Source organism: Salvelinus alpinus, chromosome 15 (genome assembly GCF_045679555.1).
Source record: "Salvelinus alpinus chromosome 15, SLU_Salpinus.1, whole genome shotgun sequence".
Classification (NCBI taxonomy): domain Eukaryota; kingdom Metazoa; phylum Chordata; class Actinopteri; order Salmoniformes; family Salmonidae; genus Salvelinus; species Salvelinus alpinus.
The window spans coordinates 36,635,334-36,649,048 of record NC_092100.1 but is presented as its reverse complement, the minus strand read 5'-3'; the positions used below and the strand labels follow the sequence as shown (position 1 = coordinate 36,649,048).

Genomic DNA, 13,715 nt, shown 5'->3' with positions numbered 1-13,715 from the left:
GCAACTGCTGCCGTCGCCATGTATAATAGAGGAATTACATTCTGGTGTACAAAGTGGTTAGTTACTATATGGCATAATGACAATTTAGGGCTCTATTCAGTCTGGATCGCTGAAGCATTAGATTGCGCGCTGGAAATTTTAAGGTCGTTCCGATTGAGCCGACATATGCAGTGTTTACCGTGAATGTAGTCTCCACTAATGCTGGAACGTTGCCTTTAAATTTAATTCACGCTGTAATGCTGAACTTCCACGAGACAGATTGAATAGAGGCCTTGATGTTGCTGTGTGTAGATGGCTACTTCCTGCTTTAAGAAACAAGATGAGAGAGCACACACAGTCCTTCAGTGTAAGAGAGGATCCAGTTTTATTTCAGTTTGGAAGCAGTGCCATACAACCCTTTATGGTACCAGATATTAGAAAAGGCCTTATATCAGATGACTGGAGAGTATTAAGACTACACCGATCCCAACCAGGATGATTAGAAACAGATTGTAGATTTGCGATACTGTGAACAAAGTACACTACCGGTATACAAATGATGGAACCTCTAGGTACTGGAAGATTATATGGAACATCAGAGTAAGCTCTGCTACAAATGGATGCACTTGTATTATTTTCATGGAGAAAAGTGTCAACCAAGACTTGAGTGCTTTACATTTCACCTGCCTCATATCATGACCCCTGCTTCCTGAAAAGGTAGTCGTACAATACAACAGACTTGAGACAGAATGCTCCGACTTCTTCAAAATCCTATTGTGTGATCACATCTCTATAGGTGAGTATATCAAATTATCCCAGGCCGTTGTGTTCATTTCCTGTAAAATGATTTAATGTCCTTGTTATGAATGATCATATCACTGATTTAAAGTTCAGGGCAGCAATGTGAACAGACGGAGTCCACCATAGATTCCATAAGTTTGATAGTGCTTTCGTAAAACAACGCAAGAAAATAAAACATCTATTTTATTTATTTTGGGGAAAAAATACAAAAAGTGAAAGTAAAAAAGCAACCCTTACGTTCACACTCTTTAAAGGCATTTTTCAATCTTTCAAGGCATCGCTTAAAGCTTTCAACTTGAACTAGGCTTTTGAACTGTACACATAGTGAACGGACAAACAAAAACGCTATCTCGCTACCCATCACTTACACTTGCTTAGCACCCTTTAAAAAGAGCCCAAAAGGCAACGGACACCCAGAGTCTCCAAAAGATTCAAAATGAATCAACAGTATCGGATAATCTTCATCATCATCAATTCTCAAACACAGAAGCTGCCTGCTTCTACAATTAAAACGTAACAGATTACAACAGACACAAAAGGCAAATGGATTTTACTTTCTATTCTTTTGAGAGAATTTTTCTTTTTAGTTGTGTGATGACCTGCCCCTAAGGCTTCTGTCTGAGGCAGGTGTGCATACACAGCAACCCATTTAAGTGTGTATGTGTATATACATACATATATGTATATACATCCATACACACACACACACACACACGTGTATACATTTAACACGCTCTAGTTTAAGAATATGCGAAAAAAGAAAAAAAACTTGTCCAAGCTTGTGGTTCTGCTCTGCGTTGCTGTGGGGTGGGGGTTATTATGAGGTTGCGCCGGGTGTGGGGTTGACATTCTGTGTGGAGAGCTGAGGAGCGACCTCAATGATTCTTGGTTTATCGATTATGCGGGCGGTACGGTTGCCCTTCTCCACGATGCCGATGATCCAGGCCTGGTGGCCCTCGCCGTATTTAGGAGATTTGATCTCAGCGCAGAACCGAGCTGCCTGCTCCCTGGGAAGACAGATCAACAGACCCCCTACATGTAGAGAGAGAGGTGGGTGATGATTATGTGTGTGAAAGACAGGCAAGAGACAACAGACCGACAAAAACGACCAGACACACACCTGATGTCTCAGGGCAGGTTCCGTGCATGAGTCCGAACATATTCCCGCAGGCCTTGGACACAGCTGCCATCTTGGCGAGCACGGGGAGGTTGTGGATGACGAACGACACCTCGCTACGCTGTTGCCGTGCCAATGTCTGGGCGTGGCCCAGGATCCCGAAGCCAGTGATGTCAGTGGCAGCGTGAGCATTGAAGGTGTGCATCAGACCAGCGGCTGTAGAGAGAAAAACAACATCAATATTTAAATCACATTGGTCCAAACAATGGTAGAAGACAGGAGAGGAGAAGTAAGAGAAAGAAGGGAGGGAGCACAACTTGAGGACATGTACTTGGTCTGTCGAGTCAGGTGTGTGTTTTTAAGACAAATTAAAGCTAACAAATCGTATCAAATGGACAGTATAAATCAAGCTTCATTGTCCTTCATGAGGAAAAGTCCAGCCTCAGTATTTTACACACGTGTGCGTGTGTACCTGTCCTGTTGAGCCGGGCCATGTTCATCATGGCTTCCTGATAGGCCAGCTCTACATCCTCCTGAGTCACCACTAGCTTGATCTTATTCCACTTGTCAGGCTGAAGGACAGACAGAGACACACACACAAACAATATATACAGTACAAGTCAAAAGTTGACACACCTACTCATTCAAGGGTTTTCCTTTATTTTTACTATTTTCTACATTATAGAATAGTGAAGACATCAACACTATAAAATAACACATATTGAATCATATAGTAACCAAAAAAAGTGTTAAATCAAAATATATTTCAAATTCTTCAAAGTAGCCAACCTTTGCCTTGATGACAGCTTTGCACACTCTTGGCATTCTCTAAACCAGCTTCATGAGGAATGATTTTCCAACAGTCTTGAAGGAGTTTGCACATATGCTGAGCATTTGTAGGCTGCTTTTCCTTCACTCTGCGGTCCAACTCATCCCAACCCATCTCAATTGGGTTGAGGTCGGGTGATTGTGGAGGCCAGGTCATCTGATGCAGCACTCCATCACTCTCCTTCTTGGTCAAATAGCCCTTACACATCCTGGAGGTGTGTTTGGGGTCATTGTCCTGTTGAAAAACAAATGATAGTGGTACTAAGCACAAACCAGATGGGATGGCGTATCGCTGCCGTATGCTGTGGTAGCCATGCTGTTTAAATGTGCCTTGAATTCTAAATAAATCACTGACAGTGTCACCAGCAAAGCACCCCCTCACCATCACACCTCCTCCTCCATGCTTCATGGTGGGAACCACATGCAGAGATCATCCGTTCACCTACTGTGCGTTTCACAAAGACACAGCGGTTGGAACTAAAAATCTCAAATTCGGACTGATCAGACCAAAGGACAGATTTCCACCGGTCTAATATCCATTGCTTGTGTTTCTTGGCTGAAGCAAGTCTCTTATTATTATTGGTGTCCTTTAGTAGTGGTTTCTTTACAGCAATTCGACCATGAAGGCCTGATTCACACAGTCTCCTCTGAACAGTTGATGTTGAGATGTGTCTGTTACTTGAACTCGGTGAAGAATTCATTTGGGCTGCAATCTGAGGTGCAGTTAAGTCTAATGAACTTATCCTCTGCAGCGGGGCTAACTCTGGGTCTTCCTTTCCTATGGCGGTCCTCATGAGAGCCAATTTCATCATAGCGCTTGCTGGTTTTTGCAACTGCACTTGAAGAAATTTTCCGGATTCACTGACCTTCATGTCTTAAAGTAATGATGGAATGTCGTTTCTCTTCGCTTATTTGAACTGTTCTTGTCATAATATGGACTTTACCAAATAGGGCTATCTTCTGTATACCACCCCTACCTTGTCACAACACAACTGATTGGCTCAAATGCATTAAGAAGGAAAGAAGTTCCACAAATGAACAAGGCACACCTGTTAACTGAAATGGATTCCAGGTGACTTCCTCATGAAGCTGGTTGAGAGAATGCCAAGAGTGTGTAAATCTGTCATCTAGTCAAAGTGTGGATACTTTGAAGAAACTATTTTGATTTGTTTAAGACTTTTTTGGTTACTACATGATTCCATATGTGTTATTACATAATTTTGATGTCTTCACTATTATTCTACAATGTAGAAAATTGTACAAATAAAGAATTACCCTTGAATGAGTAAGTGTCCAAACTTATGACTGGTACTGTACATACATACACAGTGCATTCGGAAAGTATTCAGACCCCTTGACTTTATCTACATTTTGTTACGTTACAGCTTTTTCTAAAATGTTTTTTTTTTATAGATAAAAAATAAATCCTCATCAATCTACACACAATACCCATTAATCAAAAAGCAATAAAAGGTTTTTATAATTTTTGTAAATGTATTAAAATTAAAAAACTGAAATAATACATTTACATAAGTATTCAGACCATTTACTCTTCTTGGGTAGAACGCTACAAAGTCGGCACACCTGTTCAGGGGGAGTTTCTCCCAATCCTCTCTGCAGACATTATCAAGCTGTCAGGTTGGATGGGGAGCGTTGCTGCACATCTATTTTCAGGTCTCTCCAGAGATGTTCGATTGGGTTCAAGTCCGGATCACTCAAGGACATTGAGAAACGTGTCCCGAAGCCACTCTTGCATTGTCTTGGCTGTGTGCTTAGGGTCGTTGTCCTGTTGGAAGGTGAACCTTCGCCCCAGTCTGAGGTCCTGAGCACTCTGGAGCAGGTTTTCATCAAGTAGCTCTCTGTACTTTGCTCCATTCATCTTTGCCTGGATCCTGACTACCGGTAGTCTCCCAGTTCCTACCACTGAAAAACATCCGCACAGGATGAGGCTTCCACCACCATGCTTCACTGTAGGGATGGTGCCAGGTTTCCTCCAGATGGGACGTTTGGCATTCAGGCCAAAGAGTTCAATCTTGGTTTCATCAGACCAGAGAATCTTGTTTCTCATGGTCTGAGAGTCTTTAGGTGCCTTTTAGCAAACTTCAAGCAGGCTGTCATGTGCCTTTTACTGAGGAGTGACTTCCGTCTGGCCACTCTACCTTAAAGGCGTGATTGGTGGAGTGCTGCAGAGATGGTTGTCCTTCTGGAAGATTCTCCCATCTTCACAGAGGAACTCTGGAGCTCTGTCAGAGTGACCATTGGGTTCTTGGTCACCTCCCTGACCAAGGCCCTTCTGCCCCGATTGCTCAGTTTGACCAGGCGGCCAGCTCTAGAAAGAGTCTTGGTGGTTCCAATCTTCTTCCATTTAAGAATGGAGGCCACTGTGTACTTGGGGACCTTCAATGCTGCAGAAATATTTTGGTACACTTCCCCAGATCTGTGCCTCGACACAATCCTGTCTGAGCTCTACGGACAATTCCTTTGACCTCATGGCTTGGTTTTTGCTCTGACATGCACTGTCAACTGCGGGACCTTATATAGACAGTTGTGTGCATTTACAAATCATGTCCAATCAATTGAATTTACCACAGGTGGACTCCATTCAAGTTGTAGAAACATCTCAAGGATGATAAATGGAAACAGGACGCACCTGAGCTCAATTTCGAGTCTCATAGCGAAGGGTCTGAATACTCATGTAAATAAGACATAATAATACATTTGCAAAAAAAAAAAATGTTTAGCTTTGTTGTTATGGGGTATTGTGTGTAGATTTTTCAATTCAATTTTAGAATAAGGCTGTAACGTAACAAAATGTGGAAAAAGTAAAAGGGGTCTGAATACTTTTCGAAGGCACTGTATACATACACACGACATTAGACCACTTTGAATGAATGAAAACCACCGATAAAGCTTTACTGTACTGTAGAGGTTGATATTTTCTAACAAATACAGACACCTTGTCTGTTGACATTTTAGTGTTGAAGTTACAATATAGGCTATTAACTCAAATGAAAGGTGGTTTGTGTGTTGACACTTACGATGTCCAGCCACTGGTGTACAGCCACAGCCACCTGAGTCCCCAGAGGCTTGGTGAGCACCAACACATCTCCTGGCACTGCGTTATCTGGCCTGGGCGACAGCAGAGAAGACATCAACATGATCAATTCTGATATCATGACTATCACAACGCAAAATACAGCTCACATGAACAAACTAGCAATAGTTCAGAGGCTTAAACAGAGAACAAGAACGAGACAGAGAGAGCAACCGAGAGGGGGCAAGAGATGGACAAGAGGGTAGCTGTCTATGAGAGCGTTCTTACATGATGAACTCATTGGGTTGACAGACGGTGGTGGCCACACCCCCCAGGACCACCCAGGGGTTAAGCACCGTCTGTCCCCCCGTCACAGACGTGCCTGCTTCCTCTGACGCGTCTTTGAAACCCTGGATGATCAGAGGCATCACCTTGTCCCGCTCCTGACAGGGGCATAGAGAAAGGAGAGGGACAATTTAGTGGCTGGGTGCTACCCATTGGTGGTGGTGGGTGTGTGTGTGTCAATGCAATTTACCTTTTCTGACAGTTTGTTACTGATCCCCAGTAGCATCAGCATGTTGTCACATTCCGTCACTCCCATGGCATAGAGGTCACTTAGAACGTTGGCACACGCAATTCGCCCCTACAGACAGTTATCAAGAAGGCATTATTGACATGATTTAGAAACACTACATGACCAAAAGTAGGTGGAGAACTGCTCGTCGAACGTCTCATTCCAAAATCATGGGCATTTATATGGAGTTGGTTCTCCCCTTTGCTGCTATAACAGCGTCTACTCTTCTGGGAAGGCTTTCCACTAGATGGTGGAACATTGCTGCGGGGACTTGCTTCCCATTCAGCCACAAGAGCATTAGTGAGGTCGGGCGATAAGGCGTGGCTCACAGTCTGCGTTCCAATTAATCCCAAAGGTGTTCAATGGTGTTTAGGTCTGAGGTCAGGGCTCTGTGCAGGCCATTCAAGTTCGTCCACACCGATCCATTATTCCTCCTCCACCAAACTTTACAGTTGGCACTATGCATTGGAGCAGGTAGCGTTCTCCTGGCATCCACCAAACCCAGACTTGTCTGTCAGACTGCTAGATGGTGATACATCACTCCAGAGAACGCCTTTCCACTGCTCCAGAGTCCAATATCGGCGAGCTTTACACCACTCCAGCCGACGGTCTTGGAAACCGATCTCAGGAAGCTCCCGACGAACAGTTATTGTCCTGACGTTGCTTGCAGAGGCAGTTTGGAACTCGTTAGTGAGTGTTGCAACTGAGGACAGACTAATTTTACGCACTTCATCACTAGGCGGCCCCATTCTGTGAGCATGTGAGGCCTACCACTCTGTTGTAACTGCACTTACAGTTGACCGGGGCAACTCTAGCAGCGCAGAAATTTGACAAACTGACTTGTTGGAATGTTGGCATCCTATCATTCACGTCGAAAGTCACTGAGCTCTTCAGTAAGGCCATTCTACTACCAATGTTTGTCTATGAAGATTGCATGGCTGTGTGTTCCATTTTATACACCTGTCAGGAACGGTGTGGCCGAAATAGCCAAATCCACTAATTTGAAGGGGTGTCCACATACTTTTGTATATATAGTGTATGAATGAAGATAACACATACTCCGCTCAAGGTGAAAGACTCCTGTCCAAAGCTCTCCGTAACTATTCAATCTACAGTGCATTCGGAAAGTATTCAGACCCCTTGACTTTTTCCCACATTTTGTGGAATTAAATAAAAAATGTTCCTCATCAGTCTACATCAGTCAACACACACTACCATCTACCCCATAATGACAAAGCAAAAACAGGTTTTTAGAAATGTTTGCAAAAAAATGTATATATATATACTTATTTACATAAGTATTCAGACCCTATGAGACTCAAAATTGAGCTCAGGTGCATCCTGTTTCCATTGAAATGTTTCTAAAACTTCATTGGAGTCCACCTGTGGAACATTCAATTGATTGGACATGATTTGGAAAGGCACACACCTGTCTACATAAAAGTCTCACAGTTGACAGTGCATGTCAGACCAGAAACCAAGCCATGAGGTCAAAGGAATTGTCTGCAGAGCTCCGAGACAGGATTGTGCTGAGGCACAGATCTGGGGAAGGGTAGAACTGGCCGCCCGGCAAACTGAGCAATCGTGGCAGAAGGGCCTTGGTCAGGGAGGTGACCAAGAACCCAATGATCACTGATAGAGCTTCAGAGTTCCTCTGTGTAGATGGGAAAACCTTCCAGAAGGACAACCATCTCTACAGCACTCCACCAATCAGGCCTTTACGGTAGAGTTGGCAGACAGAAGCCACTCCTCAGTAAAAGGCACATGACAGCCTGCTTGGAGTTTGCCAAAAGGCACCTAAAGGACTCTCAGACCATGAGAAACAAGATTCTCTGGTCTGATGAAACCAAGATTGAACTCTTTGGCCTGAATGCCAAGCGTCACCTCTGGAGGAAACCTGGCACCATTGCTACGGTGAAGCATGGTGGTGGCAGCATCATGCTGTGGGGATGTTTTCAGCGGCAGGGACTGGGATACTAGTCAGGATCGAGGGCAAGATGAATGAAGCAAAGTACAGAGAGATCCTTGATGAAAACCTGCTCCAGAGTGCTCAGGACCTCAGACTGGGGTGAAGGTTAATCTACCAACAGGACAACAACCTTAAGCACACAGCCAAGACAACGCAGGAGTGACAATGTCTGAGTGGCCCAGTCAGAGCCCAGACTTGAACCAGATCGAACCTCTCTGGAGAGACCTGAAAATAGCTGTGCAGCGATGCTCCCCATCCAACCTGACAGAGCTTGAGAGGCTCTGCAGAGAAGAATGGGAGAAACTCCCCAAATACAGCTGTGCCAACCTTCTAGCGTCATACCCAAGAGGACCTGAGGCTGTAATCACTGCCAAAGGTGCTTCAACAAAGTACTGAGTAAAGGCTCTGCATACTTATATAAATGTGATATTTCCCATTTTTCATTTTTAATACATTTGTCTAAAAACCCTGTTTTTGCTTCGTCATTATGGGGTATTGTGTGTAGATTGAGGGGGGAAACGATTTAATCAATTTTAGAAAAAGGCTGTAACGTAACAAAATGTGGAAAAAGTCAAGAGGTCTGAATAACTTTCAGAATTCACTGTATATGATATTCACAGGACCTAAAGCATGTGGTATAGCTGAAAACAGTAACACAAAGAGTGGTACAGAATGAAAACATACCATCATGTAGGGGTCGTCCACTATGGGGTAGATGTAGTCTGTCGTCTGGACGAGAGAAAGGCCCCCGTGTCGGAGGGGGATGACACAGGTGTCCATACCAATGCCTGCATAGAACAGTTATTATTAAACTGTAAAAGTTATATAAAGAATGGATGTGATTAAAGTGCATATGTGTATGTGTTCATACCAAGTCTGGGCATGACAGCCCCAAGGAACTGTTCATCCTCCTGATAGTGGTTCTCCTGCAGGGCTTCTAGAAGCTTCTGTAGCACATCCTGGGGCACCTAGGGAATAACAAGCAGATTACCTTAGAAGTACAAGTCAAGCATAATCGTAATCATCCTAATGTTAACATTTGTAGTGCTTCTCACACTCATCACAGTTTACATTGTATAGTTATGAACATAATGTAAATGTCTGCTCATTGCTCCCAAACATTATTTAATATTGAAGCTAGGGATACAGCAAATAATATTTGTAAGCAGCAAAGACTGAGTGGACATTAACATTCTATTTAATGCCATTATACCAGTAGGCAGTCTTAGATGTCGCCTAATAACTCTCTCTTTACAGCGCTAGGGGTGTAGAAAAACCCACCTTGCAGCCCGTTCCTTTGAGCTCAGTGAAGCGTGTGAGTCTGAAGCTCTTGTCTAGCTCGTAGCTCTCTGGGTTAAACGACTCTCTGACCGACATGGCTGGAAACACTTTGGGATCGCAGTCAATAACCTGAGGTGGACAGAAGAGCGGGAAAAGGGAAGAGTGGGATGAGAAACATGTCTGGAGTAACGCTGGACATTCACCACTGACTACACCTCTACTCTGTTCAACCAAATCAGCATCTAGGGTCAGGATACAGTGACTAAGGATAACGGAACAGAGAAGGACTGAGGGATGAGTGAAGGAGAGAGGGGGTAAAACATGAAATATCCAGTTGTTGTGTAACTACGACTAAACTGAAAAGGTACAGGTATAGCGGATGCTGACATCTGGTTAAAATGTATCCTCGGGTATCAATAGTGTTGAAGAATGTTGAAGAATGATTGACTACGTTATATTGCTATTTATGGAGATCAGGTTATAACTCCAAAATGTCCAAAGTGAGAACTTGCAAATACCTAATACAACTAAAACTGCCTGTTAATTTATGTATATTTTAGTGGCTGAATCAGTTGATTAATGTTTTTAAGTTGTTGCAAAATCCTATCTAAAATCAATCATAAATTAATTACTCAAAATACATTTGAGGGAAAAAATTAACTGCTTAGAACTGTCAGAGATGTTTAAAGTAGGAGAAATCCATCTAGACAGAGTGTTTCAAAGTCAGTATTACTAAATCTTATTTGATTGTTCTAGTGAGCTGCCTACCAGGGATGTAGTGCTGCCATAGGGCTGCATGGGGAGCACAGGCAGAGCCGCAATTTGAGAAAACAAAAGCTGGTGAAAATATTTCTGGAAATGTATTCTGATCAATTCTATTTAATTACCACTCAAATTCCATGAATATTATAGTAAATGAATATGTAGGCTATAGTAGCCTATATGTAGGTAAATGGTGGTTTTCTTCCCTGCCTTCCCTCTCTCTGGCGTGTGTGCAGAAGCCAGTCGGTCGGAGGCTTGACCACTTTGTGTGGGCCAAATCCAACATAACAAGAACCGCCACAGACAGAAAACTCTACCAGGGGTTGCTAAAACAGCTGTCCTCAAAACAGGTTGTTATGGACTTCGGGATCATGTATGATGCACTTGAACTCCTTAGCTTACAGAAACGTACCACCCCTATTCCATATGCAAAACAAATGGATCCACCCCATGAATCATCAAACTAACAAGATCTAGGAACCAAATTCACTGTGCCTGCCTTAATGTTCATAAAACTCCACGGACCCCTCTTGAGTAGTGGAACCCAGAACGATGTGTGACCACTTGGTTAAGGTGCAGTCCTTTCACCACCACGATTCAAAGGACACTCAAATCGCTTAAAATAACCCTCAACAAGATATGTTGCCCATGCTAATAGTCCTACTCATCACTTATTATTATTACAAATAGAAGATGATCAGTTCTCACAATGGTGATTGTTTAGTAATCAAAGCTGAATCAATGCCTCGCAAGCTCACAATTATGAATTAGTATGTTACATAACAGAACTGAAAATAATAGTAGGGCCTATATACTGTAGCTTAATAGGCCTATTATATGTTACGCCAAAAACACCTCAGTCATTTCTTATCTGAAGCTGAAAAGTCATTTTTTTCCCCTCGTGGCCAAAACTAGGCAGGATATAGGCCTATGTTTTGATTGAAACAATATAGGCCTACAAGAAAGGCTAATAGTTTGCTAACAACATCTGCTTTAATTCATGTAAGAAACAGTAATTCAAGAAGATCAAAATATATATTCCCATGAAACTTATTGAGATCAAATGGATTGGCATGCAGTTTGGAGTGTCCACTGGTAAAACGTGAAGATTTAACATTCACAATTGACAGTGTTGGCCTATATTGAAACGAGGTATGCCAAACTTGGTGTTATGGGTATTAAAAATATTAAAAATCTCTGACAATATGTGTGGGCATAGGAAGACGTTACATTTGGAGGATGCATTTTATGCATAGGCCTGTTCTACAATGATATTAAATAGGCTACATCTGTTGGTACAAACTTTAATTGAGAAATGATGACATCATTTAAAAAAATGTTTCGCTCCCTCCCCTAAAAAAGATAGCACTACATCACTGTTTACAAACACATTCATGGGCATAGAATCAGACCTCTCATGTCATTTCTTTGATAAATAAAACAGAAATAGAATACATTCTATGAAACAAAATCCCAGCAGCAGGCTAGGACTAGGAGCAAACTTTCCCTGTGTGATCGAGCCTGTATTTCATCATGGCTCTGGCTAAATTGTTGCGCTCAGGGCCTAGTTTCAAACGGTTTAACAGGGGCGTTTTGGAGGCTCCTGAAACAGCGCGAGGAGGATGTGAAGTTGGGCTAGTGTGCGCCAGCTCCAGTTAAATCATGCACCAGTCATTTGCAGCCAACTTTCAACTTCAGCAGTCAAAAGTTAGAAATATTAACTATCTACAGACAGTAAAACATTATGTTAACAATAATTCGGTGGGCTAGCTGCAAGACAGGAAAAGCCCACCGATTTGAACAAACCTGCCTGAGAGCTAACGTTTGCTAATCAAAGAGTTAGCTATCAATCAAGTGTGACTGATTGGGCCTCATACAGGATTTAAAAAGCGTACAAAATAGTACTGTATTCATCATTTCAGTTATCGAAACCAGAACAATAAGGAGCATTTTATGGTTCGAAGTAAGCGGGAGGCGCAGTGGATAAAAATGTCGGCGGTGGAAAAAATTAACCCCTTCGTGTCCAGCGTCATGCAAGACGTGCAACAACAGACTTTGTAACAATAAAATAGCGCCATACATGCAACTTGCACACAGTTTGTCATCATATGCTGCGTACGATATATTTAAAGTACCCCCCCTTGCATTTACAGGGCTGAAGCGGAGGTATATTCCTATAACATTTCCCCTTTAATTGCTCTCACCAGTTTATCCTTACCGGTTTTGCTTTAGCTTCGGGTCTCCCGATACAAGAGAAGGGACGGTACCAGAATGCATTTGGAGTAAATCGGGTGCCTCAAGATAGCCTGACGAAAAATACATTCCTTTTTATTTCTTGTTTTACAACAGAATATTACATTTATTCGGCGTTGGGAGGTGCATAAAATAAATAGATGTACATGCGTCAGATTATATCGCAACGTGAGGAAAGTAATCACAACTGGGGAATTTTTTCGATTAAGCACGAGCAAAAATACTATTTTGTCTGTGGCACGAGATCACAAAGGGTCCTTCACAAGGAGACTGGCGGTTTTACCTCCCCTTTAAAGAACCGCAGAGTCTGGCAATAAAAAGTCAACAATGGATTGTACCTTTAATTTAGTATTTTCCCTCCAATGTGATCCCTCACATCAGTAGTATTACATATGTTGTAATCTAGTTTATAGTATTCACAGTAGAAACAGTGCATGCATAATGGTATATGATTGTACATTCAATGTTAAATGACCTCTGAATTCCAGTATATGTTCAGTAGGCTATCGGTTTTTATAAAACGTGTCATTAGTGTGGTTTTAACCATGTGGGAAGACACTGATAACTTCGCAAATGAATGACTGAATGAATGATTTGCATTAATCGACTTGCTAAATGTAATTTAAATGACGTCTTAGAATTATACTCCTAATATGTCAGCACAAAGGCATTGATGCATCTGGAACTACTGAATGGTGCTGATATGACGGTTAAGCAATGGGAACATAACCTATAATTTATAGTAGACAATTCATAATGTCTAGGGGCACGTTCGAGTGGATCATTTTTGTAAAGTCGGTGACCATCTTTCAAAGTGTGTTGCATTATGGGGTTAAAAATGTCCGACTAGCGCCTACATGTGGACTGTATGAACTTTACAAAAATCATGTGATCAAAGGCCATTTAAGGTTTTAGTCGTGTTCCCCGGTTTAGACGTTGCATACCACGTCAACCGACTGTGCAGTTGGGCACAATATTGCTATAATATATGATGTGGTTAGCTGATACGTAACATATTGAGGTGTTTTAAGATCTGACAGGCGTCAGCAACGTCTGAGCAGCGTCTGATCAGAGGAATGGAACTTTTGACTACAGTCGACTGCAAGTTTCTGCAGTT

General features: G+C 42.4%; 1 protein-coding gene across 4 annotated transcripts; it reads right to left on the bottom strand.

Moving 5' to 3' along the window:
- Positions 1 to 340: 340 nt before the first annotated feature.
- sephs1 (selenophosphate synthetase 1) lies at positions 341 to 12,676 on the bottom strand. 4 transcript variants are annotated; one of them, XM_071343460.1, is made up of 10 exons: positions 12,564 to 12,676; positions 9,584 to 9,712; positions 9,174 to 9,270; positions 8,987 to 9,090; positions 6,295 to 6,402; positions 6,048 to 6,202; positions 5,764 to 5,854; positions 2,370 to 2,469; positions 1,901 to 2,113; positions 341 to 1,812 (listed from the first exon to the last, which is right to left on the bottom strand). In XM_071343460.1, the coding sequence occupies exons 2-10, from the start codon at positions 9,677 to 9,679 to the stop codon at positions 1,598 to 1,600; spliced, it is 1,179 nt and encodes a 392-aa protein (XP_071199561.1). In that variant the 5' UTR covers positions 9,680 to 9,712; positions 12,564 to 12,676; the 3' UTR covers positions 341 to 1,597. The 4 variants fall into 4 exon arrangements, with proteins under 4 accessions (XP_071199561.1, XP_071199562.1, XP_071199564.1 ...); XM_071343461.1 differs by having other exon boundaries at positions 12,550 to 12,634; XM_071343463.1 differs by lacking the exon at positions 12,564 to 12,676 and adding an exon at positions 12,241 to 12,334.
- Between the last annotated feature and the right edge of the window lie 1,039 nt (positions 12,677 to 13,715).